Source organism: Anguilla rostrata, chromosome 12 (genome assembly GCF_018555375.3).
Source record: "Anguilla rostrata isolate EN2019 chromosome 12, ASM1855537v3, whole genome shotgun sequence".
Lineage (NCBI taxonomy): Eukaryota > Metazoa > Chordata > Actinopteri > Anguilliformes > Anguillidae > Anguilla > Anguilla rostrata.
The window spans coordinates 4,178,278-4,205,231 of record NC_057944.1 but is presented as its reverse complement, the minus strand read 5'-3'; the positions used below and the strand labels follow the sequence as shown (position 1 = coordinate 4,205,231).

At 41.8% G+C, this 26,954-nt stretch overlaps 3 protein-coding genes across 8 annotated transcripts; 1 reads left to right on the top strand and 2 right to left on the bottom strand.

Annotated features, from left to right (window-relative positions):
* Positions 1-521: 521 nt before the first annotated feature.
* Positions 522-8,286, bottom strand: trappc6bl (trafficking protein particle complex subunit 6B, like). Of its 2 annotated transcripts, none has more exons than XM_064301889.1 (7): positions 8,138-8,286; positions 7,079-7,170; positions 6,547-6,614; positions 6,174-6,291; positions 5,581-5,664; positions 3,940-4,033; positions 522-1,431 (listed from the first exon to the last, which is right to left on the bottom strand). In XM_064301889.1, the coding sequence occupies exons 2-7, from the start codon at positions 7,166-7,168 to the stop codon at positions 1,400-1,402; spliced, it is 486 nt and encodes a 161-aa protein (XP_064157959.1). In that variant the 5' UTR covers positions 7,169-7,170; positions 8,138-8,286; the 3' UTR covers positions 522-1,399. The 2 variants fall into 2 exon arrangements, with proteins under 2 accessions (XP_064157959.1, XP_064157960.1); XM_064301890.1 differs by lacking the exon at positions 8,138-8,286 and adding an exon at positions 7,607-8,057.
* A 90-nt stretch (positions 8,287-8,376) lies between these two features.
* Positions 8,377-23,449, bottom strand: si:ch211-116o3.5 (uncharacterized protein LOC325902 homolog). 5 transcript variants are annotated; one of them, XM_064301046.1, is made up of 4 exons: positions 23,348-23,449; positions 20,089-20,552; positions 18,728-18,994; positions 8,377-13,263 (listed from the first exon to the last, which is right to left on the bottom strand). In XM_064301046.1, exons 2-4 carry the CDS (start codon positions 20,501-20,503, stop codon positions 12,716-12,718), a joined length of 1,230 nt encoding a protein of 409 aa, XP_064157116.1. In that variant the 5' UTR covers positions 20,504-20,552; positions 23,348-23,449; the 3' UTR covers positions 8,377-12,715. The 5 variants fall into 5 exon arrangements, with proteins under 5 accessions (XP_064157116.1, XP_064157117.1, XP_064157118.1 ...); XM_064301047.1 differs by having other exon boundaries at positions 23,310-23,397; XM_064301048.1 differs by having other exon boundaries at positions 23,245-23,380.
* bloc1s3 (biogenesis of lysosomal organelles complex-1, subunit 3) lies at positions 23,437-25,380 on the top strand. Its single transcript, XM_064301051.1, has 2 exons — positions 23,437-23,573; positions 23,806-25,380. The coding sequence occupies exon 2, from the start codon at positions 23,818-23,820 to the stop codon at positions 24,391-24,393; it is 576 nt and encodes a 191-aa protein (XP_064157121.1). The 5' UTR covers positions 23,437-23,573; positions 23,806-23,817; the 3' UTR covers positions 24,394-25,380.
* Positions 25,381-26,954: the final 1,574 nt, after the last annotated feature.

Here is a 26,954-nt window from a genome sequence, read left to right as displayed (position 1 = left end):
CAAATGGTTAAGCGTGCCAAACAGCAGACCAGGCAGGCTTCTGCCCGGACCTGCATGCCTTCCCAAGCTTGCCGTTTGTATGTGGAATCCCCTCTTGTGAACCACTGCCACCTGGTGGTTGAAAGAGGCGCAGCAGCTAATTCCACTATGCCAGTCTTTCCTCAGATATGTGAGTCATGTGATGGAATCTGATTGATGTTTACAAATTTCAGATAGTTGTTTATGCCCTCGAGTCGAATTTACTATGGTGACGCTTCACCGGAAAAAACAGAACCAAAATAAACGGCGGTGCCAAATGTTAAAAATAAATACGCTAACTCAGTAAAGCCGAGATCACTTTTTTTGGAAGGTTACCCTTGCCGAGAGGACGTTGTTTTTGGCTCTGTGTGCACGTCTCAATGCCAACGGGCTGCAGTACCAGCACTGCACCACTAGAGGGGAGTAAACTGGGGAGTGCCTGAACTCTGTCTGAATGTTGAACTTGCAATATTTCAAGAAGACAACATTCACAACAAAGAAAATACAGTCGATTACTTTTAAGGCCCTACATGACATTATTCAGAAAATACAGTTTGCTAGTATAGAAAATAAAATATAACCAGAGAACTGTACAAATCTAAGATCTCGATGAATAAGACAAAAAATATGGCTTTTCATTCATTTTCTTGTTTTCTTGGCAAATAAAACAGAAGAAAAATAAAATAAAAACCATCGGCAGACACTTTCTTGCATTCATCTCTACAGAGATCTGAGGTCAACAGTGATCCAAATCAGATCTTAACAAAAAAACAATGACCACGGGTAAACTAAAGAGAATTTTCACATTTAAAGCTTCCAGGCAATGCAACGGAACAACAAACATTCTTTCCCTGTAATCTTTTCTTTTCATTATATTCCTGTATATGACATCACGTTATATGCTTCACCATTGGCTTATTTCAGCCCCGCCCCTCCCAAACGCACACAGTCCTGACACACACACACCTTTTTAAAGGGACATTTCTGGAAAACAGCAATCGGCAGCCCTGGTCTTGATAAGTCACAGGGTCTGCTGGTTTTTGTTGTTGCTCAGCACTGAATCGATCGATGACACAGTTAAATCGCCTTATACGGTTTCCAGGACGACAGTGATCACTAATTATAAGGTTGAAAATAAACCCCCCCAAAAAACCACAGACCATGTGACTTCAGAAGACCGGAGATGGGGACCCCAGCAGACCCTGCGACTCTCCAGGACCAAGGCTGGGGACCACAGCATACCCAAGCTGACGTCATGTGGTTTAAAACCATCTTCTAATACATTTCAGATCAGTCCTTTTTGCCGACGTTCCGCTTATTTCTGCTGCGTGGGGGGGGGGGGGGGGCGGGGCTTTCCACAGCCCTGGAAGGGAAGTCCGTTTTACGTTTTCTGAATCACAACCTGAAATTTACCTGAAAGACAAAAAAAAAAAAATAAAAATAAAAACCTTCACAACTCATTCAACTCTTGAAATATAATTTATTAAAATGGACGCCAGTTGTTTTTTTTTTTTACTTTATGAATAATGAAACAACATTAATGACAAATTAAATGCAAATACAACTTTGTGAAAAAACACACACTTTTCTGCCATATAGCTTCGCTAACACAAACTTTTATTATCCTCGTGCAACAGCGTAGATTCAAAATATCTTATAAACTACTGGGTCCATGAATAAAATTCTTGGCAACAGCACATATTCAACACTTTTCAGCTTTCCATTTAAATTTTGGCCTGAACCATTTAGGTCCAGCCAATGTGATAAGTGCTCAAATCACCCGTCTTTTTAAGTGTGGCCCGGCATCAGCTGAGCCACACTTGCCAGGGCCTGCATTCACCCCTAAAACTCCACTCATGCAAACTGCATCGCAAAATCAAGCACTTTAACCTCTGCAGGTGCTGAAACCATATTGTTTTTCTTCTGATTTTTATTTTCTTCCCTAAAAATATTCGCGCAGCAAAAACTGTACATCGTAAAGCAACAGAATTTGGCAGGTAGGTTCCCATTCCAAACTGCTACTCAGATAAGGAACACTACCTAGATTGGTCAGGTGGTGGTGCTGCACGAAGAAACTGAATTTTTTTTGCTTTTTTGGGCTATAACTTAACCCTCCTGTTATGTTGCGGGTCAAATTGACCCTTTTTAAAGTTTGAAAATCTAGGAAAAATACTTAAAATTATTTTTTCAGTATGAAACTTCTTCTACTGGCCTTAATTAGTGTAATCAACATTCTAAATGAAAATGGTTCATTTCATGTATTTGCAAACCCCCCCTGTATGTTTATATCACCCGGGAACATTTTTGCTGTACCTAAAAAATGAACAGAACAGGAGGGTTAAAACATTTGTTCTATTGTCAACATTCTTTTTTCCTTAGATTCCCTGGCTCATTACAAACAAATTTTCCTCAAAGACCATTAAAGTCCTCCTTATTGAATTTTTTTGCTATTTTTAATTTTTTTGAAAAACCTTTCAAAGCTATCTCCTCCTAGACCATTTTATGTATCAACATGAAACTTGAATTCATTTTTACAGTCCATGGTCTTATATATAACTATAATAAATAAAATTGATACTCCAAAACACAAGGCTACAGTAAGTCAAAAACTTACGTGGGCATGGCTTATCACAAGTTTAACAAAAATTGATTAAATTAGGCAGCAGCTCACAGCTGGAGCCCAACGCTAAAGTACTGGTCTAATTGAGTCATATGATGGTGCTATAGGGCATTATTCAAAAATTCATGAAAAATCACTGTTGTCTGTTAGACATTTAAAACTTGCTTTAGTAATCAGCTTCCTTATCTGGAACATATATGTGCACCTTATTTGTTGCTTCCATCTTGGATTGCATCCATTTTGGAAGTTTTGGCCAAACCACAAAGGTGTGACCTCTCAAAATTGGTGCACTGGTACGTCCCTTTCGTCACTGTGCGATTTTAGCATTGATTGGCCACTTGTTCGTGGCATAGTATTGGCTGGGCGTGCTTGGACCCTGTGTATCGCTGCTTGCAGCTATATTTATTATTATTATTATTATTATTATTATTATTATTATTATTATTATTATTAATAATAATAGTAATAATAATAATAACAAAATGTGCTGTTTGTACTGTTTGTCTTGTATTACTGTACCAATGTATGTCTGTTCCTCTATATGTGAAAAGGAATATGGCTTGTGACACAAGACATATTTCAGAGAAATCTGATGAAGTCTAATCTAATCTAATCTTCTCTTCTCTTGGACTTGTGCGGCTTCTCCATGGGGATCGTACAGACGGCCGTTTTCTCTAGACAGATGGCGGTATGACGCGGTGGCGTACCCCACCAGAGACCGCACGGCGGGCGAGCTTGGCGCTTGGGCAGAATAAGCTCAAATGCCCACAGTGCCCACGCCTCCGGACTGCTTGGCACCGCGGGGGGCATACCTGCTGCCAATTAACACGCTTCATGCACGAGTGGCATGGTCAAGGGAATGCGGCTGCTCCATTTTAACCACGGCATATTTTCCACACGCCATCAGGGTATCGTCATAACGGACGTAAGGCCCGGCTATACGTGTACGGGAATCTGCGTGCTACTGAATAACAGCAGAAGCCAAACTGTGGTCTGCTGGAGAGAAACTAGGGAAACCGGTCCATGTCTGCCAATCAGCCTCAGCTCCAATTCACTGACCGGATAAGATATGGCCCTGTGGCAGGAGTGAGAACAGAAGATATAAAGTTACTGGGACCTCCGAAGCATTTCATCAGGCATGAGCAGATGTTCTGAACGGGACACTTTTCCGACTGTAAATTCATTCCGAGCGTAAATCTGCCACGTGCTAAATCTGCACTTCCGTCCAAGAGTGACCTACGGAGGTCCCCCCTGCGGCCCAAAATGGATTGAGTTTGAAGTTATGAACTGCAGCTACTCACAGGAAGGCATGGTGGAGACCTCTGCCGTCACCACGCTGTCCATGCCGAGGTTGCAGAGGGCGCCCCGCACTAACCCACAGGAGAAGGCCAGGTACTGCGGAGAAAGACCCGGAAGAAAACGCTCGCTCAGTCACCCGAGCCTGTACACGAATCCCAGGTAGTGTGAGAGTGTGCGCGTGCGTACGCGAGCGTGAGTGTGACTGTACGTGTGCGTGCGTGTGTGTGCAAGTGCCTAAGTGTGAATGTGTGTGTGTGTGTGTGTGCATGAGTGAGTGTGTGTTTGTTCGGAAGTGTGTGTATGTGCGACTCTAAAGGGACAGCCTTTCACTGCAGTGGGGGCAGGACCTGTTGTAAAATGTATTATGTGATTATGTGTGGGAAAAAAAAAATCCATGCGTAAGCTTCATGGATGTTATATTTCAATTTAAAAAAACATAGCGCGATAAACTTGATTCAGCAGTGGCATGGACTTTGCGTCAAATTATAGTGCACAGCATGCCTTGCAGCCATACTAACTGATTGACTGATTGTGATTGGTTCATTTATTCACTGACTGGAAGGTTCCCACGTGAGGTCAATTAAGGGTCCATTTCAAATCAGGTGTGCCGACTGATGGGGACTGCTTTTGCAACCAATTTTTGAGGGTAGAGCGGCAGGACTTTTGCCAACTGCCCTTCGAAATTACCCAAACAAGTCTCAGCAAAAGTAACACGTAGCCTCTTCAGAGATGGCTCGTAAATTTTGTTTGTAAATATTTGTCATACATCTGATACAGCTCAGGAGGTAAGACCGATTGTCTGGCAGTCGGAGGGTTGCCGGTTCAAAACCCCGCCCTGGGCATGTCGAAGTGTCCTTGAGCAAGGCACCTAATCCCCAACTGCTCTGGCGAACGAGAGGCGTCAATTGTCAAGCGCTTTGGATAAAAGCGCTATATAAATGCAGTCCATTTACCATGATCTATGGTGGTTTATTTTTATTCGTTGGAAGCGCTGTGAGCAGGATGCGGTCGTGTCAACGCTTTTTGTCATGGCGGGGGACAGAACGCGAGGCTCGCGAGGCCTCTCACGGTGACGTGATGCCCGCTCCAAAGAAGAAAATGTACTCCGCGCATGAACGTCAATTCTGATTTTCATGTCAAAGGAAGCCTTCCCCCTTTTCATCTGCGTGCACGAACGGCCCTCATAACGCTTATTCTACACGGGTCCGTCCAGCTAGACACCCTCCTGCGGTGTCCCTTCTCACAGAATCATTTCAGGGGGAAATGACAAACGAGGAAGTGACGCGCATCGAAGCCCGCGCGGACGGGCGAAGGCACTCCGTTCACACCGCGCGAGCCGAACGGTCCGCTACAAGCGTGGCGGGCAAACGAGGACGCCGCGCCTACAACCTGACGGACTTCGACGAGAACGCGTCTCCATTCAGAGGCTGGTCTTTTAAATACAGACGCGCGCCTCTGCACCGACGGGGGCAAAAGAAATAAGGAGCGTCGAAACGGCTCTCCTTCGGCTGTTTGAACACCCGCCTTTCTCACGAACGCGAGGACGTGTTTGCGCCCTCCTGGAGTGCCCTTTGAAACGGTTACGGTTTGAATTTGTTGACAGTTACAGGACTGGGTGGACAGAATGAGGTGAACAGTCTTACTTTGGGTGCTTCCTCCATGTACTGCTTCCCATTGGACAGCTGGGTGAGAAGAGCAAACTTGTTGTCCTGTAGCACGTAAGTGCCCTATAAGCAACAGAACCACAGTTAGTGCACTTACATTACACTATGTCATGACATGTACTCGGTGATACTATGTAAATACACATCGTATACGGCATGCTATCACGACACAGCAGTGGTTCCCAGGTTGAGCCCCACTGCCCGGTTACAGGAGTGATGCAAGTGGGTCATGATATAACATGGAACAAAAGAAATAACTTGTATAACACTCAGTGTATAAAGTTTACATGCAATTGCTTCGGTGCGTTTTTTTTCCCCCCTTTAAATCAGTGGTTCTCAAACTCGGTCCTGGGGGATCATCATGCATGCTGGTTTTCATTCCAACCTCAACTGCAATCCCAGAATTTGAGCAAACTGTTCATTTTTCTTGATTACGTGCTTTTCATGTTTTAGAGCTGGGGTCCCCAGTCTTATCCAGAAAGGGCCAGTGTGGGTGCACACACTTGATTCTTCTAATCAACTACAAGAGTCTTTGCTAAGCATCATGAATGTGTTTATCCAGAGAAATGCACCTGATGGTTTGTCCTCAGATTGTCAATTTGCTTCCGGAACATGCTTATCCAAAAATCTTTACAGATGAACTTCATGACGTCCAGGTCGTCTTTGAAACCGGGCGTGTCCTTCGTAATCCTTGATGGTAAGCACAGTGTTAGACTCCCGGTAACGACGTAAGAACTACAGTTACTTTTGGACAAATAAATTGGAGACTTTAAAGAGTCACATTCGAGTTAGATTGATTCGATGAACTGGACATTGTTTTAAATGGAACTTTTTCCACCCTGGTTTAAATCTGCCATTTTATTATTGCATGTCATGCCACTATAGCAAAATTACTTTAAAAAGTACATATTTCACAAAATACTAATTTTGGTACAAAATCAATACCTTTCAATTAGTCCTTGTCCAACTCTGAACCCCATGCCTTCTAATATGGACACGCTAGTAGTTCTCTCCTGAAGGAAAGAGGTAAACAGCTCACTTACAAACAGCATACTGTTTCAGCAGGTTCAATTGAAAAAAAAAAGGCCAGCCTGGTTGTCACTGGCTTGAATAATGTAAAACATTGTGCTACTGCGTGCAAGAAATTACTGCAATTTGATTGTGCCTCTGTAGCCTTTTCTAGATGTTGCTGTGTGCCCTAAATCGTAACTTCAGTAATCAGATTTAAACGTGTTATTATTATAGGCTACATACCAAACACATTGTTAGAAATACACCATACCTGTTTTGTCACAACCGGCATCATCATTAAAAATAAGTCGAAAGGGCAAATAAAATCAAGATTATTACGAGAATTATTATTATTGCGCAGGTTTCACTCGGTTTTAACACAGAGCCGGTGCATCTGTAGTGAACTTGGATTTAGATACTGAGAGCACTATTGCAATTGAGAATTTGTTAATTGAATTGACATTACCTGTTCCGACTCAGCACGAGAAGCCTGCTCCTTGTAAATGTGTGCCACCATTTCCATGTGTAGAAACTCAAACAGTGCGTCGTCGGCCATATCTGTAACCAGGTAACATAAAACACTACATAACGATAACAACCACTTAAGATGTTAACGTTTCAGATCAATATAAAATATGAGATTATTTGTTTAAAACAGCAGTTTGCTAGCAGTAAATCCGATCTTTTGATATAAATTATTTGTGACCATGCATATGCACGGCCCTACCTGTGGAAACAGCATTTCGAACTAATGCTTACCAAACTTGAATGCATGAAAATATCTGTGCTGGAATTGTGGCAAACCACCAGCGCACATGACAAATCATTTCTCGGCTAAACCTCACGTAACAAGCACCGTTTCTGGCTTGGATTTCTAGAATTATAAGTATATGTAAACGAATAACAAAAAAAGATAAGTTATATGTACTGTACAAACATAAGTATGTACTCATTATTAAGCTAGCTTGCTATTATTAGATAAACAAATAAGCACCTTAGTGTTTTAAGAAACCAGCTGATAATTTGGTCTTTTTCCATTAGAGTTTTTTGACAATAGAGTTTATTTTTGCAGTGCAAAATCAAGGGTTTGTCTACGTTGACAGACTATATTTTGATCAGCCCGAAAACAGACATCTAAATGGGTAACATGTCTGGGCTTTCTTAGAACATGAAGTTAGCTAACAACTTAGTTTAGTCTAGCTTAGTTTAGTCTAGCTAACGTTAGCGAACTTGGCCGGCCAGCCAGCCAGCGTGCTAAATTGGCTGTTTAAAGTATTGTTTACACTGTCTTAAAACGCAGAAGTTTAACATTAAAGATATAAAAAGAGAAACGTTAATGCCAAGTTAACTGGAAGGCAGCCAGTTTGCTAGCTAGCTAAGCTAGCCAACGCTAGCTAGTTTGGAATAGATTCGCGAGATGTGGATTTTAGTTAAAGATCAATAGACACGTATAAGTTACTAAATCACAATTTCTATTACCGTATATAAAAAGTATCTACGCTTTAAAGACATTGAAAATCAGTACCTCACTGAAAACGAGCAATTGCTTCAGGATGTAAACAATTATTAGCCAAACTACTTCCTGTTTCAGGATACCGCAGTGGGACAATCTTGTGTAGGTTTACGTGCATCACGTGCGGATAGTTAGTCGATCTCGAGAGGATAGACTGCAGGATTCACAACCGGTACCTGAAGGTTCTCGCGGGCACCCACCCGCATTTGATGTGTGCAAGTGTAGGGCTACAGAATTCAAGAAACAGACTCTTTGATATATAAAAAATAATTATATTTATTATGATTGTTATTAAGTGCTGAGAGCAAACAAATGGACACAAACCACGTTCCTAAGCTAGAGAGTAAATCAAAAGGACAACTGCAACCATGGAACTTAGGGGGGGAGGGGGAGATAAAAAGTGAACTTGCCTGACACATCCAAAATTGTATTTTATTTACATTAAATTCATGCTCTCCAAAATTCGTATAATACCGCATATTGCAAACGCTTTGTCCCACGCCAGTCCTTAAATGACCCAACGGAAAGAAATCCTTCAAATTCTCGAGATTCTTTGGGATGAAGTCACAGCTTTATACATATGCAGTTTAGACACGTCACTGTTAATAAATGTGCTTTTTTCATGCAGCTCCCAAAATTTCATTCCCATTCAGCAGTGTTTAGACTGATGAAAAATGCTTTATGTAACATAAATAGCGGGTTGCCGGTTTGCTATAGGTGTCAGTAACGCCAATTTATCGTTTCTGAACTCATACACAGTTTATGACATACAACATGTGAACATGAATAGGCTACTTGTAAAGTGTCACAGACAGGACTGCCAGTTTCAGCAGTAAACCATATTTGAAATGATATTTTACAATTTCAGCTTTTTTCCCTCTGTATATGGATACATTGGATAGGACAAAAAGGTGAATATTCAGCACCATTTACTGTCACTGGACCAGTCAAGTCTGCAAAGTACAGTATTTTGAATTATTCTTACTGGTATACAGTGGGTTCAGCTGCCTTTGGGGAAAATGCGGAAAAAGAGACCTGGGCGACAAGTCAATAACCTGATCTTCCTTCTTTTTTTGTGGTATTGAAAAGTGGCATTAATAATACATGCTGTGTTTACTGTAACTAAGAAATGATACCCTCTTCAAGACAATGAGAGGATTCTATACAAAGCCTAGTCATGTAAAACAGAAGGTCACCACTGAATAAGCTAAAATTGTTCTGCATACTCAATGCAGAACAACATAATATTTTCACTCTGTCTTAGAGCAATACTGTGGCATTTTTAGTACTGACCAAATGAAATAGGTCCAAATGTCTAGTGGATACAATTTCAAAGTAGCGTTAGTTCTTCAAACTGGTTATGTGAAATGTTAAAATGTTGCCCAACTGAATAAAGTTATTAACGGTGCACACACTTTACCAACATCTAAATTAGTAAATAAGTTTTTCAACGTTCCTTCCCTTCATGATTCAAGTAAGCATAGTCTACATTGCTCTGCAACACTATGATAAAGTATGAATTAAAGAAACAAAAGAAGTAAGGAGTACACACTTGTAGGAAATAAGCCGAAATTTAGCATATGTGAAACTGAATAAAAGATTGTTTGATCTTGGCCTAACAAATTCTCATATGAAAACCCATTTAGCTAGTGATTGTTCAATCTAAGTACAATGGTATTTAAATCAAGGAAAAAATGTTCTACGTAACATCAGATGTGCAATACTTCATTAGCATGCCATGGCACAATGCTAGATTCAGTAGATTTAATTCACGTTTCATATGGAGTTAAGGACAAATATTGCCCCTGTGATTTTGGCCTAAAGCTCACACGTTTCTTATGATTCCCATTCAGTACTATAAATATTTGCTATAACTTGTTTTTCTACCACCTAATGTGAATTTTCAGTTAGGGCGCTAACAACACTTCTTGAAAGATGGCCAACAAAACTTCGTTGGGAAAAAACGCAAATATACATAGGCTGTAACAAACCTGTGTTGAGCCGCACAGGGCGAAGTCCACTGTGATTGGACAGAAAGACACATCATCAACCACTGCAATCACACAGCAATACCCTCCAGTAGGAGTATTCAGCCTGAAACACCAAGAGACCATTGATCCCAGTCTGGCAGGCGTGAGCATTCTCCTTGACCATAGAGAGTAGAGCTACACTGCTGTTCATTGGCCAGAATTCATAAAGCACTTTTAGGACAGTCCTTTAAACAGTACGCTTTTTTTTTCATTGGTACAAATCAGGAACTCTCAGAAGCTTTAAAATGTCCAATTTCACCTTTTGGGTGTTATGTTATGAGGTACTAAAGTATGTGGAAGATTCATCTTATTTTAAAGACTCTGTGACGTTTGTGATTTGTTAAAATGCAGTGTCTTGCAAAAGTATTCAAACCCCTTGAACCCCTCTTGTTATGGTAGACTGGTGTACCTAAACTCCACTTTTTATGGCTTCCCGCACAAGTCCCCTTGTTGACGAGACACGGAGTACTTGAGGGGCGGCCTTCTATAGGCAGTGCCTGGATGGTGTGAGGCAGCTTCCACTTCCTGATTACTGATCCAGCTGTGCTCACTGGGATATCCACACACCTGGAAATTATTTTGTACCCTTTTCATAATTTATCCATTTGTACAACTTTACGTTTTAATCTCTGTGAAATATTCTTTAGTCTTCACACCTTTCCTTTAGATTCCCAGCCTGACCAATGATCTTTCAGTGGGGTTTTTATCCAGATAATGTGATAGTTACTTTTACTGCCTTGGTTCACAGGAAGAGCCAATGGTAAGGCAATCCTGTCTTTGTTAAGGTAATTTTTGTCATTGGTGTAAACCCGAAGCTTCCAGAGGGCAGGGATTGAACATTAATGCAAAAGGGATATTAGAGTTTTTTTTCTTTCTTAAAAATACACTCAGAGGCCACTGTTTTAGATACATCTGCTCGTTAATGCAAATAATCTGATCCTTCAAACAGCACATCATGTGGCCCAATATACTAATGTATAAAGCTTGCAAACATGGTGAAGAGGTTTAGTTTTTGAGCAAGCATTAGTGACTTTCACCAGGGTATGATTGTTGGTGCCAGACGTGGTGGTTCCAGCATCTCAGAAACAGCTGCCTTCCAGGGATTTTCATGCAATACAGTCTCCAGTTTACGGAGAATGGTGTAATAAACAAAAACCATCCAGTGAGCAGCAGTTCTGTGCCCAAAAACACCTTGTTAATGAGAGAGGTCAGAGGAGAATGGGCAGACTTGTTCAAGCTAACAGAATAACAGAAATACCACAAATGCTCAAATAACAGCTCTTTACACCAGTGGTATGCAGAAGGGCATCTCAGAAAGCGTAACACATCAAACCTTGAAGCAGATGAGCTACAACAGCAGAAGACCATGCAAGGTTCCACTCTGTCAGCTAAGAACGGGAAGATGAGACAGTGGGAATTTGATCACCTAAACTGGATGACTGAAGATCGGTAAAATCTTTCCTGGTCTGATAAACCTGATTTCTGCTCCAAAGTTCAGATGGTGGAGTCTGAGTTTGACGTAAACAGCATGAATCGGTGGATCCATCCTGCCTTGTGTCAACCGTGCAGGCTGATGGTGGTAGTGTAATGGTGTGCGGAATGTTTTCTTGGCACACATTAGGCCCCTCAATACCATTTCAGCATGCCACACCATATCTATTGCTGCTGACCATGTGCATCCCTTTTTGGCCTTAGTCTACCCTTTTACAAATGGACACTTCCAGCAGGATAATGCACCACGTTACAAAGCACACATCATCTCAAGCTGGTTCCCATGGATGACAGTTTACTCCAATGGCCTACACAGTCTCCAGATCTCAACCCAATAGAGCACCTTTGGGATGAGATGGAACAGGTGGTGCGCAGCATTAATGTGTGGCTGAAAAATCTGCAGGAACCCTGTGATGCTATCGAGACAGCATGGACCAAAATCCCTAAGGAACGTTTCCAGAAGCTTGCTGAATCCACGACACAAAGAATTCAAGCTGTTCCGGGGGCAAAAGGGGGTCCTACCAGGTACTAGATAGGTGACACTAATAAAGTGGTCACTAAGTGTATTTTAGAAGATAAAACCAATTGCACCTTAAAATAATTATTTAGACTTATGATGTTTATAAATAAAATATCACACAAATGGTTCCATGTATCAGTAAAATGTGAGAATTCGTCAAGGGTTTCAATACTTTTGCAAGGCAGTGGAAATCAACTTACCAATTAATAATAATAATAATAATAATAATAATAATAATAATAATAATAATAAGACCTGCCTTAAAATTGAGTTATGAATCGAGGCCAGTCACTAATCAGTCCCAAAGCAGCCACCTATTTGAATAACAAAGTAATTCAAATTTGACTAAAATGCCTAAAATTTGATAAAGTACAGTTTGTCTTAAAATCTACAAACCCTCAAAAATGTTAAGCACCCATAGTTTTTTTTGTTTGGTTTTTTCACCAAAACTGTTGTCCTCCATCCCCCAACTGCAGCTCTGAGTTGAGACTCCAACAGGGAGATAGATTGGGAGGGGTTGAGCTGATGGCGTGTGGTTTTGGGGGGGTCTCACTTGTGCTGGCACCGGATTGAAAGGCCATTTAGCAGGACGCCCCCCCGCGAGGGGGGAAGCTGTTCGGGGAGGGGGGCGCCGGGGGGGTCGGGCCGGCCCTCGTCCGGGGGCCGCTGGGGGGGGGCGGGGGCGGGGTCGGTGGCGGGGGGTGGGGCCTCGCTGCCGGCCGCGGGAGGCGGGGACCCCCGGTGGACCTCCAGCAGGGAGACGGTCCAGGAGGGCGGGGCCAGGGGCTCGGAGGGCGGGGCTTTGGACGGGCACGCCGCCAGGCCCTGAGCCTGGGCCTGCTCCACGCCCCGGAGGACCCGAACCAGGGCCTCGTGCACCTGCTGGCTGACGGGGGCGTCCCGCTCCACGCCGGCCGCCTCCTTGGCGGGGGGCGTGCGGGTGGAGTTGGAGAGCTGCTGGAGGACCTCGATTTGGCGGTCCATCAGCCCCAGCATGCTGCAGTGGAAGGCCCGCTGCTCCGCCAGCTGCTCCCCCAGCTGATGGTTCAGGATGGTCAGCTGCTGCAGGATCAGGCTGCTGATGTCATCACACACGCCTAGCAGGACAGACACCGGACTGTAACTTCACCGTCTTCATGTGAGATACTACAGCAATGCAACAATCTAAATTATCATTGTTCATGATATTCATAATATCCATCACACCACATTTATCCATTCAAAATTATTAGCATATTCTACAAAACTACAGTTTCTTGTTCATTTTAGTGTTTAGCAAACTAGTAACTATGTATGCTCCATTTAAGCAACAGACGGTAAAAAAAACGGATAACATCCATGGTTTTCCACGGACCTCACAGAGAGACTTTGCCAAAAAGATAAGGCACGGTCACGTTTGATTCATCCCAGGATTGACTTGCTTTCAGCCAACACAGAAATATATATACACTCACCGGCCACTTCATTAGGTCCACCTGTTCAACTGCAAACTGCACCCGTTAACGCAAATATCTAGTCAGCCAATCACGTGACAGCAACTAAATGCATTTAGGCATGTAGACATGGTCAAGACGATCTGCTGAAGTTCAAACCAAGCATCAGAATGGGGAAGAAAGGTGATTTAAGTGACTTTGAACGTGGCATGGGTGTTGGTGCCAGACTGGCTGGTTTGAGTATTTCAGAAACTGCTGATCTCTGCTGATTTCACGCACAACCATCTCTAGGACTTACAGAGAATGGTCCGAAAAAGAGAAAATATCCAGTGAGCGGCAGTTCTCTGGGCGAAAATGCGTTGTTGTTGGCAGAGGTCAGAGGAGAATGGCCAGACTTGTTCGAGCTGATAGAAAGGCAACAGTAACTCAAATAACCACTCGTTACAACCAAGGTATGCAGAAGAGCATCTCTGAACGCACACCACGTCAAACCTTGAAGCAGATGGGCTACAGCAGCAGAAGACCACACCGGGTGCCACTCCTGTCACCTAATGAAGTGGCCGGTGAGTGTATATAGTATAATGTATTACAGAAATAAATGTGCAGCCTTGATTAGAAAAGCCACATAACTTCTTTATCCAAAAGCAAAGGTGATCCAAATCATTAAATCACAGTTTCGCCCCATCACTACCTCAGTTTATCCAATGTGACTCCGGTCCTGTTGATGATACAAAATTGGCGATGCCTTTAATTGTCATTTTATTTCAGCTGTTCTAATGAACGGAGCGAGCCACCGTACTGACTGCACAGTCTGATCATTGTTTTAGTTTGGCTAAAGATACCAGGACACGATTCACTTTTGGGAAATTCACACAGAAGGAGGTACTTCATTAACATTTTAAATCTTACTCTTGGTGTTGGATGCACCTAGAGCATATGGAAAGCAGCACGTTTCGCGATTATTTAAAGGGGATGATGCTAGCGATGCCAACAATTTCAATTCCAGTTTCTAAATTGCCCTGCTTAGCAAAAATTCTGGAATTGGTAAATCTGGTAAATATTATATTTTGTGCTTTTTTAACCACAAATAATAGACCGAATCCATATCAATCTGGTTTTAGACCAGGACACAGCACCATCTTTGCTGCATCACTGGTAATCAATGACTTTTGACAGGAATACTGCACAGCCTTGTTTGTTGACTTCGTTTGCCACAGGACACAACCAAATCTTATTAAATAGATTGGTCGCCATTGCCCTTGGCGACAATATGCAAATTCGATTTCACAATAACTTTTCAGGCAGAACACAGGCTATAGTGGAGGATGGAACACACTTTCTGGAGATAAACAAAGGTGTACCACAGGGCTCCATACTTGGACCTTTGCCATTTACAATTTACATAAATGAAATTTCTAGCAAAGTGCATTTCTATACTGATGACGCAGTCCCATACGCCTCTGCCCACTCAATCAGTCTGTGTACAACCTGCAGGCTGCACATACTCCCATACAGAATGCACTGGCAAACCTAAACTGGTTTTAAATGCTGTGAAAACCAAATACATACTTTCCTCTGAGGCACTGAACTCAGTAGGGACACACTTATTCATTTTAAACGGTGATCAAATTGAACAAGTCTCGCACTATAAATACTTACGTGTGGATTGATGAAATGTTCTCTTTTAAAATGCATATTACAAATAAAAAAATTAAAAAACTCAAAGTCAAAATTGGATTCCTATACAGACACAAGTCTTGCCTCACATTTCAAAACCGCAAAAAGACTGTGTGAGCCACAATTGTACCGGTTCTTAACTATGGGGATATATTATCTATGCATGCCACAGCCATTACATTACATTACATTACAGGCATTTGGCAGACGCTCTTATCCAGAGCGACGTACAACAAAGTGTATAACCATAAGCCACAGTCCTTAAAGCCCTGGACGCAGTCTGTCATCGCGCATCACGTAACATTACAGGTGATGGGTTTCCTACTCATCACTGCCTTCTTTACCGTGCGGTATCATGCCAATCGCTCACTCCAAGGAGGAAGCAGCACAGAATTTTATTTACATACAAAACACTCCTCACAAGTCTCCATTTTTATCTTACTGCACCACACTTTTATACTTTAGAAACTGAAACTATTGCACAAGATCTTATGGTTGGATTTTTCTACAAATGCCATGATTCACAACTGAATGGGAAGGACTGCTTTGGAAGTGTATGCACCACAAGTGGAATAAATTTCAGGAGTCACTTAAACTAGATGCCTTTAGGCAGTTTAAGGCCTTGGTGACTAATTGAATCACTGACGAAAGTGTGTGCAATTGCTTGGTGTAATTTAACGGTCTTAGTTGTCTTGTATGTATGTGTGTTTGTTCATGTGCATAAATCTTTCTATATTTTAAATGTATGCTGCTGCATTTTAAGGTGTTTGTACAAGGCTTGTCTGAAACGTAGTGTATGATTTGCAGGACTCTCCAAAAGAAACCCCTGGTATCAATAGGACACCCTGCTTAAATAAAGGCTAAATAAAAAATAAAACTAAAAATAAATGTTTTAACAAACCAAGTAAATGTATTATTTCATTATTTATTCATTCATAATTTATAATACCTGTCACTGCATTTTGATCAATTCAAAATTATTTATCATTCTTATACAATTTCCTGTTCATCTTAGTGTCCAAACTCATGGTTTTCAAATGTAGGCATTAAGAGTGTTTTTACACTTACTGAGCTATTTTTACAAGTGCGATTCTGCTTATGATTGTGATGACATAAAAAGCACAATGGTCACACTGAGCCAGTGAAGTGACAGTTTCCTGTTTCCAAAGACAATTTGTGCCGACAGAGCCATAATGGAGATTTAAGATCTCCAAAAAGAAACAGTCTCTAATATCATGAGCACAAGGTCATCAGTTGACAATTACAGCAGAAACTATGAGCTATGAACCTCAAAGTTTTTTTTTCTTTACTTTTTTCATCAAAAACAAGTAAAAAAAACAAACAACAACAAGAACCTCCCCCCCATAGACAGAAAACACAAAAAATGTTAGTTACTTTTTTTACTGCGTAAAACCACAAACCACCACTTTTGTGTGTGTGTAGTAGAGTTCTATATCTAGTGTTGGGCAGAGCTATTAGCTTAACTAGCCTATGTTTTCCAGTACCATGTGTGTAGTTTCTATTTAAAAAATGAACTAGCTACAATTGTAGGTTAGCTGCATTGGCATAAAAGTAAAATCATTAGACCAGCATTATTTGTGGACAAAGAAAATCAGATATTGAAAGCAAAACCTAAAATGGACCAGATCATGTCAACTTGACAAAGTTTGTTACTATCACGTAAAAATATAAGCCATGTTGCATTGGAATAAAAGTTAAATCATTACACCAATATCATATCTGGACAAAATACCAGCTTTCAGATTCATACCATTATCCATCGGATATTTTAAGTGAAATTCCCTGCCTAAAATGTTCACGATTTCTCGTGTCACCACAACTGTACTGGGCAATATAAAATGCAAGTAATGGTGTTGCTGTCACGTAACATTGGACATTTAAATGACCATACCACGACTGAACGGACACGCTTACTGTAACAAAGTTCTCAACAGCAGCAGATTGGCCACATTTTATGTCAATCAAGCGTAACTGTCTGTCAAGCCGAAGCCGTGGGGAAATGGGATGGAAACGGGAATAATTAGACACATATGTTAAAATAACACGGCAATCTACCAGCTTCTGGGATCGACCGGTCGATCGCGACCAACGTATTTGGCACCCCTGTACTAGGAGGATTATGTGATCTATGGAGTGAAAGGCTTTGGACAAATCCTATATAAATCCCAGTTAAGTAAGTTTATTAGAATGAAAAGCTCTAGAAAACATCCATCAGTTGAACCAAAGACATTGCAGTAGAGTGTTTTTCTCTGAACCCATGTTCTGAAAAAAACTCATTGAGCCTATGATATGCTATTCAGGTACATTTCAAGTAACTTTCAAGTACCTTAGTGAGACATGGAAGAATAGAGATGGGTCTGTAGTTGGAAAAGACAAAAACATCATGGGGAAAAACTTTGGCCCACTTGAATTGGTCTGGAAAGCTGCCAGTGTCAAGAGAACTGCTCAGGGTATGCAGAAGAGCTTTCCATATGGAAGGTAAGCACTTCTTGAGAAGACTGGGCTTCAGTCCATCATGACCAGTGCCTTTGAGCTTGAGCTTGGCAACGATGCGCTCAATCTCAGCCCTCCCAATCTGATCTCACGGGACCACTCCAGCCCTCCCAAACTGATCTCACGGGACCACTCCAGCCCTCCCAAACTGAGCACACAGGACCACTCCAGCCCTCCCAATCTGAGCTGTCCCTCACTCTGTGATCGCTCCAGCCCTGTCCCACCCAAAACACCCTGAGCATCTTAAAGGGAGAGCAACTCACTGGATATGTTTTTTTTTTTAGTATTTTTTATTTTAACCACAATATACAATTGCTGGAATAATTGGATAGGTGGAATAATTGGGGAACCCTACACCTCACATTCCCATTTCCAAAGTGTACATATCCCTGAGGCTCTAACAAATGGCCTTATAATAATCAGTAATTCTTCTCGATTAATCTGAGTCATTTACGGATTGACAGGAGGAAAAAAAAACAGCTGAACTGATGCAAATGTTGTGGGCCTTACTAATTGTTCAAATGAAAACAAATCCATTTCAAAATACTGTATGGCAGATAGAGATGGTGAACAAATGATACCTTGGTAAATGAGGGATAACAAGTACCGGTATGTGCAATGCAGACGTGTGACTCAAAAGTGGATCATAATGGATTATTATGGATTAAGGATTAAGGATTAAGGATCATTATGCCTGTGCTATTACTATTTAGTGCAGGGCGACCAAAGGGAGCAGCCGTAGATCAGCTGACAGCAAATTTCAACTTGAGGTGAGAACAGGCAGCTTCATCAACAAATTGGTGACCCGACACCCTGTTTAGTGACTTTACCTGAATTTTTGCTTGGAATTGCACCTGTTAGTTACTGCTGATGTGCTACGCAATGTTGCTCTGTATAGGGGAGCCTACCACCGAGATCGCCCCATCCGCACACTGACCTGGCGAGTCCCTCGGGCTACAGCCGGGTGGCTCTCTGGCGCCCTCTAGGCTGCGCAAGGAAGACAGCAGGTGCGGCTCCGCCTTCACCGGGTAGAGGTACTCCCCCGACAGCCCCAAAGTCACCACCTCCTCGGTCCCAACGTCCCAGCGGGGCGTCCTGAAGTCCCCCGGCTCCTCGGGGGGGCCCTTGCTTTCCTCGCTGTCCCCATCTGGTCCCGGGAGGGCGTCCTGCCAACACGTGGACATACAAGACTGAGGAACATCACCTGGAGAGAGGAGAGGAGAGGAGAGCGGTTAAAAGCCATATTCTGTCATAACTAGTCTTTCTGGTGTTTCTTTCAATGTGATAAAAGCATGGTATTTAGGACTGGTGATTGGGTCATCCTGTTAAGGCACTGTTATAGTGCACGGATAGGCCCCACTGTACAGTATCAAATCGGGACCAATCAAAGTTGGCTCTAGCGTTGCCTGTGGATGGGAGGGTTTCTCTCCAGCACCCATGCAAGTCTTTTGGTTGCCATTATAAAACATACACTGTCATTTATATTTGGCACACCGAAAAACTAAACTAAATAGTGCCCACAAAAAGCCGAAGCAAATGACTAAATTGCATTTGTCTGCTCTGGAAGGAACTCCTAAGTCACGGCATTGACATCAAGCAAACTACCAACAACGAACATGGTGTTTATTGAAACGGACAAAATTTTCTGCCTCGTATCATCAGGGTGCTCATCACAACAGACATATTTGTGTTGTTGGTATGTAATTTACACATTTACAGAAATATTATGGAACTTATACTTTAGTGTAAAAATACACAATGGACCAATTCCTCCTTCAAATAAAATAAATTGTGATTTAAATTAGAACTACAGACAAAAAAAGAAAGAAGAACATGCTGCAAAGGAAAAAAATAAAAGATTTAACGACCTTTATCCAAAAAGCTATACGAACGGCTGCTTTTGATAAAACTAAAAACACAAATATCATCAATATGCTTTTAGTACAAAATAACCTAGCACTGACACTGAAATTAATAGGATCTTTGGATTCTCTATTTAAACAATTTGGGGATGTGTATAAACTCTGTAAGCATGTGCTTGTTTTGGGATTGCCAAGCAGAGAAGCAGCAGGCACTCTGCTCCTTAAAGCTTGATTTTCAAATGCTGGACACGTCCAGTTAAGCATAGCCTCGGTATTATTATTTTCTCATGAAACAACTCAAGATGGCCATTAACTCGGGTCAGCTCAGAGAGCGGCTAATGCAAGGCCCTAAACCAGGCCTGGGAAAGCAGCGTTTCTGCCATAGCTTTCAGGAACGAAGGCGGGGGGTGAAGCGGCATGGGTGAGGCGGCAGTACTGTCGGTGTGGTCCTCCAGGTCGGAGGTGGAGAGCACCACCAGGTTGTGGCTCCCCCCGGTGGCCTCGCCCGTCCCCGCGGCCCGCGGCCTCCTTGCCGCCAGCATGCGGTCCAGCTTGCGGAAGTAGCGGAAGGCCTCGATGGCGGACAGGCGGGCGGCGGGGCTCCGGTAGCCCGCCGTCTTGATCTTGCGGTACTTGTGCTTGAGGCTCTTCCAGCGGTTGCGGATCTGGTTGACGGTGAAGTGGATGTCGCGCTTGGCCAGGCCGTGGCGGAGGCGGCGGAAGTGCGAGTCGTTGCGCTGCCGCTTCTTGTCCAGCTCGTGCACCAGGTCCAGCTCCTCGATGAGCGCCAGCATGGCGAAGGTGTCCGTCTCCGTCCACCACTTGTTGGGCCGTCTCTCGCTCAGGTCCATGGTCTCCCGCTCGTCCGCCCGGTCCGCTGGCAGCCCTCGGGGCAGGCAGCTTCAGGGAAGAGAGAGAAACCACCGGACCTGGGTCAGATGCGTACTTGATTTGGATTCAAATACTTTTCTGTGCTCTATTGATCTTGCCTGGTGTAACTGAGACTGCCAATATGACCAGAAGGCGGGGTTTGCACTTTTTGAGAGTATTTCATTGGTTCCAATACACCAGACAAGATGGGGAAACTACTCCCCCTCTGACAAAGACTCTGCTGCCCACAGGATGACCTCACACTTCTGTTCCTCCAGGAATCAAATCTATCACTTCAGTGACCAATGTTAAAAATCATCAGACAAAAATCATCAAATACAACAAACATGTGCAATTTAGAAGAATTTGCAAACTTTCATTTTTTTTTTTTTTAGAAAGAATAATGATTCACATAGAAGTGACAATTAAACTTAATCCTGTCCAACCCAGTCCTCAGGACTCACGTTCCCTTACAATTAAAAATATAAATAAACAGAAAAGAAAATATATATATATACACGTAAATTTATAATCAAACAATTCACATGTAAAGCGTAGATTCTCAGCTTTTATTAAAGGGTAATATCATACATTTTGGTTTCACCAAGAAATTACAGCAAATTATATATAGCCCCACCATTAAGGGCACCATCATGTTTGGGACAAATGGCTTCACAGGTGTCTGTGATGAGTCAGGTGTGTTCAATTGCTTCTTTATTGCAGAAATGGGAGCTTTTAGTATCTAGCCTTTTTTCTAGGCTTTTGTTTTTAAAAACAGCCAGAGAGATAAGCCAAACATTAACCTTACCAAAATCAACATTTTGGAACATCACTCAAAATTAAGAGAGCACTGGTGAAGTGTTCGCAAATGACCTGGTAAGCCAAAGACAACCTCTACAGGTGATGACTGAAGAATTCTCACCATAATGAATTAAATCCCCCTGTCTGACAGATTAGAAACACTAATGGCAGGTGTGTATCTGTCAGTGACTACTGTTTCTCCTGATTAATTTTCCTGTTGAACTCAATGGAAAAAATATTCAGGAGAAACAATGCTTGTAGTACCTACTGCATATCTGGCAGCAGCACGGTGGTTTGAGGCTCATTTGATACCTTGGACCCTTGATGACTTAAAGCCATTTAGCTAACAAGTGTTCCATATTGTATCAGCTTAATTTACATCTGAATCTAGTCCCACCCCCAATTCCCATAGAGATCCATTCAAATGCAAATAGTTTTTGTATCGTTTTAGGACAACCTGACAATAAGATATCCAGACTCTGATGATGTTCATAGGTCACAGACATCAGGAAGTCATGGCATGCAAATGATATTCAACCAAATACAAAACATGACTCTTTTATTTGGCATTATGTTAATTTGTCTAAAACACTGAAATGGGGGACTATGTATAAAAAGTGCTGTAATTACTACATGGTAAAACCAAAATGTATAAGAATACCCTTTTAATAAAAGCTCTGAGTCTGTGCATTGACCACATGTGAATTGTTTGATTACAAACAGAAAATAAAATATTAAATCAGAAAAAAGCAGAAAAATGCAGGTGGTTTTAATGCTGTGGCTGATCGGTGTATATATATAATCCAGGATGATACAATTAATTGACTATTCATCAGTGGTTTCTGATACTCTCAGACTTGATGATGTATTCATTAATTATTCGACACAACTGTGAGAATTTAAAATACACAGCATCACAGCCAAGTTTTTAGAAAATCCAGATTCTATGAACATTTGTCTGGCCTTCCAGTTTGAGTACCAACAGGCCAAAAAAATGCATTACAGTCAGCATAGCTCCAATGCATATCCGTCACTAAGTTCTAATGATCTATGTTAAATCACTTATGAATATAGATAACGCACTGCGCAATTACATTCATTGAACTAGAACAACCAGAGGACTGAAGCACACAATGGATGACTTAGTTTTAAACTGCCTGGCAAACCATGCATGTATAAACTGAATGACAAAACATACATTAATACATTTTTTAAAAAACAAAGTTGAGTAGTAATGTATAGCCTACTTTATTTGGCTACACGTGTCATCGTACTGGACAAAAATAATTGTGAATGTCATCGCTGACATCTTTGTCATTGGAAAATACGTATCCTACGTGCATTTAAATTATTCTCATTTGTTGAAGAATAACGGCACAATCGCAGAATCACAGCGGGAACAAGACACCACGCTGGGTTGATTTATCGGTACGCGAGAAAGCTTGCCAAATTTTTTGGTCAGCATTTTGAAGATATTTTCTCGACAAATGTAAGGCATTTACAAACAAAACACAATCGGCCTCCTTTATACGCTTTAATACCTGCAACATCGATGACGTCGCGATTAGATATTGATCCCTATCCCTCACTGGCTCTTGATCTCAATGGTCTGCAGCTAATTATTCCTTTTTTCTCAACCGCATAAAACACACATGTACAGCAAGTGCAGCACATTTAATAATGTAATAAACAGAACTACTTGGCTATAGATACATACAGGTACAACCTTTACGTAGCTAGATAATTCATTTAGCATCAGCGAGCTGGCTGGCCGTTAGCTAATGTTAGCGAACATATTTTAGCATTGGTCAGAGCACAAAGTGATCGAGTGACCGTAGCCAGTTAGCCAGCTAGCTGGCTAGCCATCTTTCTCAGGTATCGCTGACGCACAGTAAACCTGGTGAGCCACGGTCCCACGCACCAAGGGGCCAGGCGGCTTTCTCCAACCCCTTTCCTTGCAGTGGTTCAGAAAGTTTAAACGCTTACTGTTAAAAATAACATATCATCCTTTCACCGCAACTTACGCAGCGTTTCGCCTGCGTCAAGGTAGCTTCATGTTTACGCTCTGATCATATGACTGTGGTTTGTTGACATGCCTCACATCACGTGGTCAAATAGTGGGTCTCTGATTGGCTGCGTGCATAAGCCGCTACCCCCGTGGTGGCAGTTCCTGGTTTCCAGTTCATGTGATTTTACTTACGGATTCTTGTTTTTGACTAATTTTCAGTTCTCCGTAATCACACGTACACGGTTTGTAAACTGCTTTTGCTATAATCTATACTTTATCTCTGCATCGTATGGTAATGTTCTAGCTGTTACTCTATCCCGATTGGTAGCTTTAACACTGCATTGCTTGTCGTAGGCTACGGTGTTATTTTGTTTGTTAGCGCTAGCTACAAAAGAGTAAGCTATTTGTTAAGCTATGTACTGGTAGTAGCTGGTTTGAAAATTTAAAATGCTGTTGCATTACGATCTCTTTTAGGTGGAAACGTTAATGGCGAGTAACAAATACCAGATAGTGGTCCAAGGTGAGGCATCTGAGACGGATTCGGATGAAGAGGTTTATTTAACTTCCCTCCCTTCGGCACACACCGTAGCAGCCGGGGCAAAAGTTCCCGGAGAAGCATCAGAGTCGGATAGCGAAGGGGAGGCAGAGAAAGTGCGGAAGCTGGTTGCTGCAGGGAATGCGGAATACTCGCAAGTACTGCGCAAGGACTTACCGCCGCTCATTGTGATCAGAAACGCTCCAGACTTTGTATCCGTCGTGGACGAGAAACCCGTTCCGAGGGCTGAGCAAAGCGGTCGCTATAACACACTACTTCAGCAGAAACTGATGGAGAACAACGCGCGACTGTGCAGTGACGTGACACAGATGTTCAGACAAGTGTACAGCAACGCAACGAAAGATATACGGATAGCCACAACTCACCTCAACAATTCCCAGAATGGCATCATCAACGCTTCTCACAGCATCCGTCTTATTCTAGAAGACCTCAAATCTGTTTCTGAGAAAATCGATATAATTACTAGTTGTAACCTACTCCCCGATATCACCATAGACACTCCGTAACACTGACAGTCGCTTTTAACTGTTTTATGCGAACAATATCGAAATGTCCAAAAATAATGTTTTTTTTTGTTTTTTGTTTTTTGTTTTTTGTTTTTAATTGAAGGTACTGCCTCGCTTGTCGACCCTTTAACGAATAAACTGCACATTTGCTTTTTTTTTTCTTTGCCTGCTTGATGTAGCTGCATTCGCGTTTAGGCTATTGCTTTAAAATAGAAGCTAACCATGCACAATGTTAATTATCTAAATCATTAGTATTATGCCAATCAGTATTTTTGATTTATTAACATGCCACTGCACTTTATTTGGTCTCAAATGTAACGGGGAATACAACCTTTCTAAAACGTCCTTTAAATAAACAGCTTATATAAATCCCCAGCCCCCTTGCGAACAGACTTCAGGTGTTAAGGAAATATCAGCTATTTGTGAAGGGCAAGGCTTAGTCATGCAGTTGGCCTGCTTCACTTGTTGGCGCTGTGATTTGTGGTCTTTGCCATATTGATCTCCACGCACTCCCCCCGCCAAAAACCGTGGCAGGGACCAGATTTAGAAGCTGACTGAAGGGGGGAAATGGGAGTTAGAGTTAAGAGGCTCACCAACCTTGTGGACAATGGGTTACACTTTTCTCAGCCGGAGCTCAAGGTCAGTGAGACAGGCTGACTACTTAAGTAAACAAACAATGATTGCATTGCAAGTCTGTGCACCTGTGATCTCATTTGATTTGAATAAGTACAGTACCTGTGTGGCCCCGCCTTCGAGAGGTGAATTGGCATGTATGATGGGCCGTTACATGGGGCGTGCTGTCTGCCATGTGTAAGGGTCAAGAGAGCGTGCTCTGAATGTCCACAGACATTGCCGCACCTCTCTCTTTCTTTAGTGTTTTCCTCATATGGTATGGAGGCCTAATGGGTAAGAACAGAAAGGATGGTCATGTTGTATTATAAATAACCTTTTACTCTGTGAAATAAAAATATGAAACTTTTCATTTTATTGCGGTATTGTGAATTTTCTTGTGGCTGTGTTACAAACTTGTCCTTGTATAAGTGCAAAAAAAGGACATTGGGTTTCAAATAAAGTAATGCATGTGATGTTAAAGTGCAGACTGTCAGCTTTAATTTGAGGGTATTTACATCGGGTGATTTGTGTAGGAGTTACAACCCTTTTAATACATAGTCCCCCATTTAAGGGAGTAAAAGTAATAGAGTAAACATAGTGAGTACTTGGTTATAAATCCTTTGCTTTCAATGGTTGCCTTAAGACTGCAACCCATAGACATCACCAGACACTGGGAATATTCCATAATGATGCTCTGCCAGGCCTGTACTGCAGCCATCCTCAGTGCCTGTTTGTTTCTGGGGTGTTTGGCCTGTTATATTATATTATATTATATTATATTAAAGGCCGATTCAGAATTGGCTCACATTTTGCACTTATTTGTTTTCAAGTTAAGCTGTGAAGGCACACAGTACCCTTTTTTGGCCTGTGCCCTGTTCAGTAATTCCCACAGTTACATAGATTATTGCACAAAATGTCACAACAAATCTAACAGTTAAGAGCTTAGTTCACCATATGCAAAACATTTATACATTCTGACACATTCTGAATTGTGCTTGAACACCACCCAACTACCAATAATTTCATGTTCATTTTCCCCCTTGTGTAATCCATATTGTTATTATTATGTTAACTGGACAAGCAGACGCTGCTCTCAGATCCAGCTGGACATGATTAAGAAGTACAACATATTTATAGCGATTAAGAATCAATTGTTATTCATGCCAGACATAGGCTGTTTATTATCAGAGGCCCACAATGTATTTGACCAGCTGTAGTTTTCAACAGAAGCCAAATATCCTCGCATAGTGCTGTCTGTAACTGCTAGCGAGGGAGCCACTTTACCCAGTTTCAGTTTTGGTTTTGGAAAATAACTGAAATCATGTTGAATAGCCACTATACCTAGAAGAGGGAAGATTTTATAAACGTAGGTCCCGGTTTAAAAATCTAAATTTTAAGTTGCCTTTTAAACCAACATGAGCATTCAGAAAATGCCCCCCCCTCTCCCCCCCCCCTCCTTAAAAAAATCTAATTTTGGAATATTGCAAAGTTAAATTAATATATGTATAGTATAAACAGTTGCAAGAAGAAAATAAAAGTTTATGAACCCTTTGGAATTACTTGGATTTCTGCATTAATTTCTCATTAATGTGGTCTGACCTTCATGTAAATCACAATCATAGACACACATTCTTCTTAGACTAATAACACACAATCACTTGAACTTAATATGTCTTTATTAAACACATTGTCTAAACATTCACACAGTTCAGGCTGTAAAAAGTATGTGAACCCTTGTATCTAGTAAACAAATTCAACTTTCGTCTCATCCAAAGAACATTGTCCCTGAAGCATTGTGGAACATTTAGGTACTCTTGCACACGTGAGATGTGCAGCAATGTTTTTTTTTTTTTTTTTTTTTTTTTTTGGAGAGCAGTGAATTCCTCCTTTGTGTCCTCCTATGAATACCATTCTTGTTTAGTGTTTTACTTACAGTATAGTGGACATAT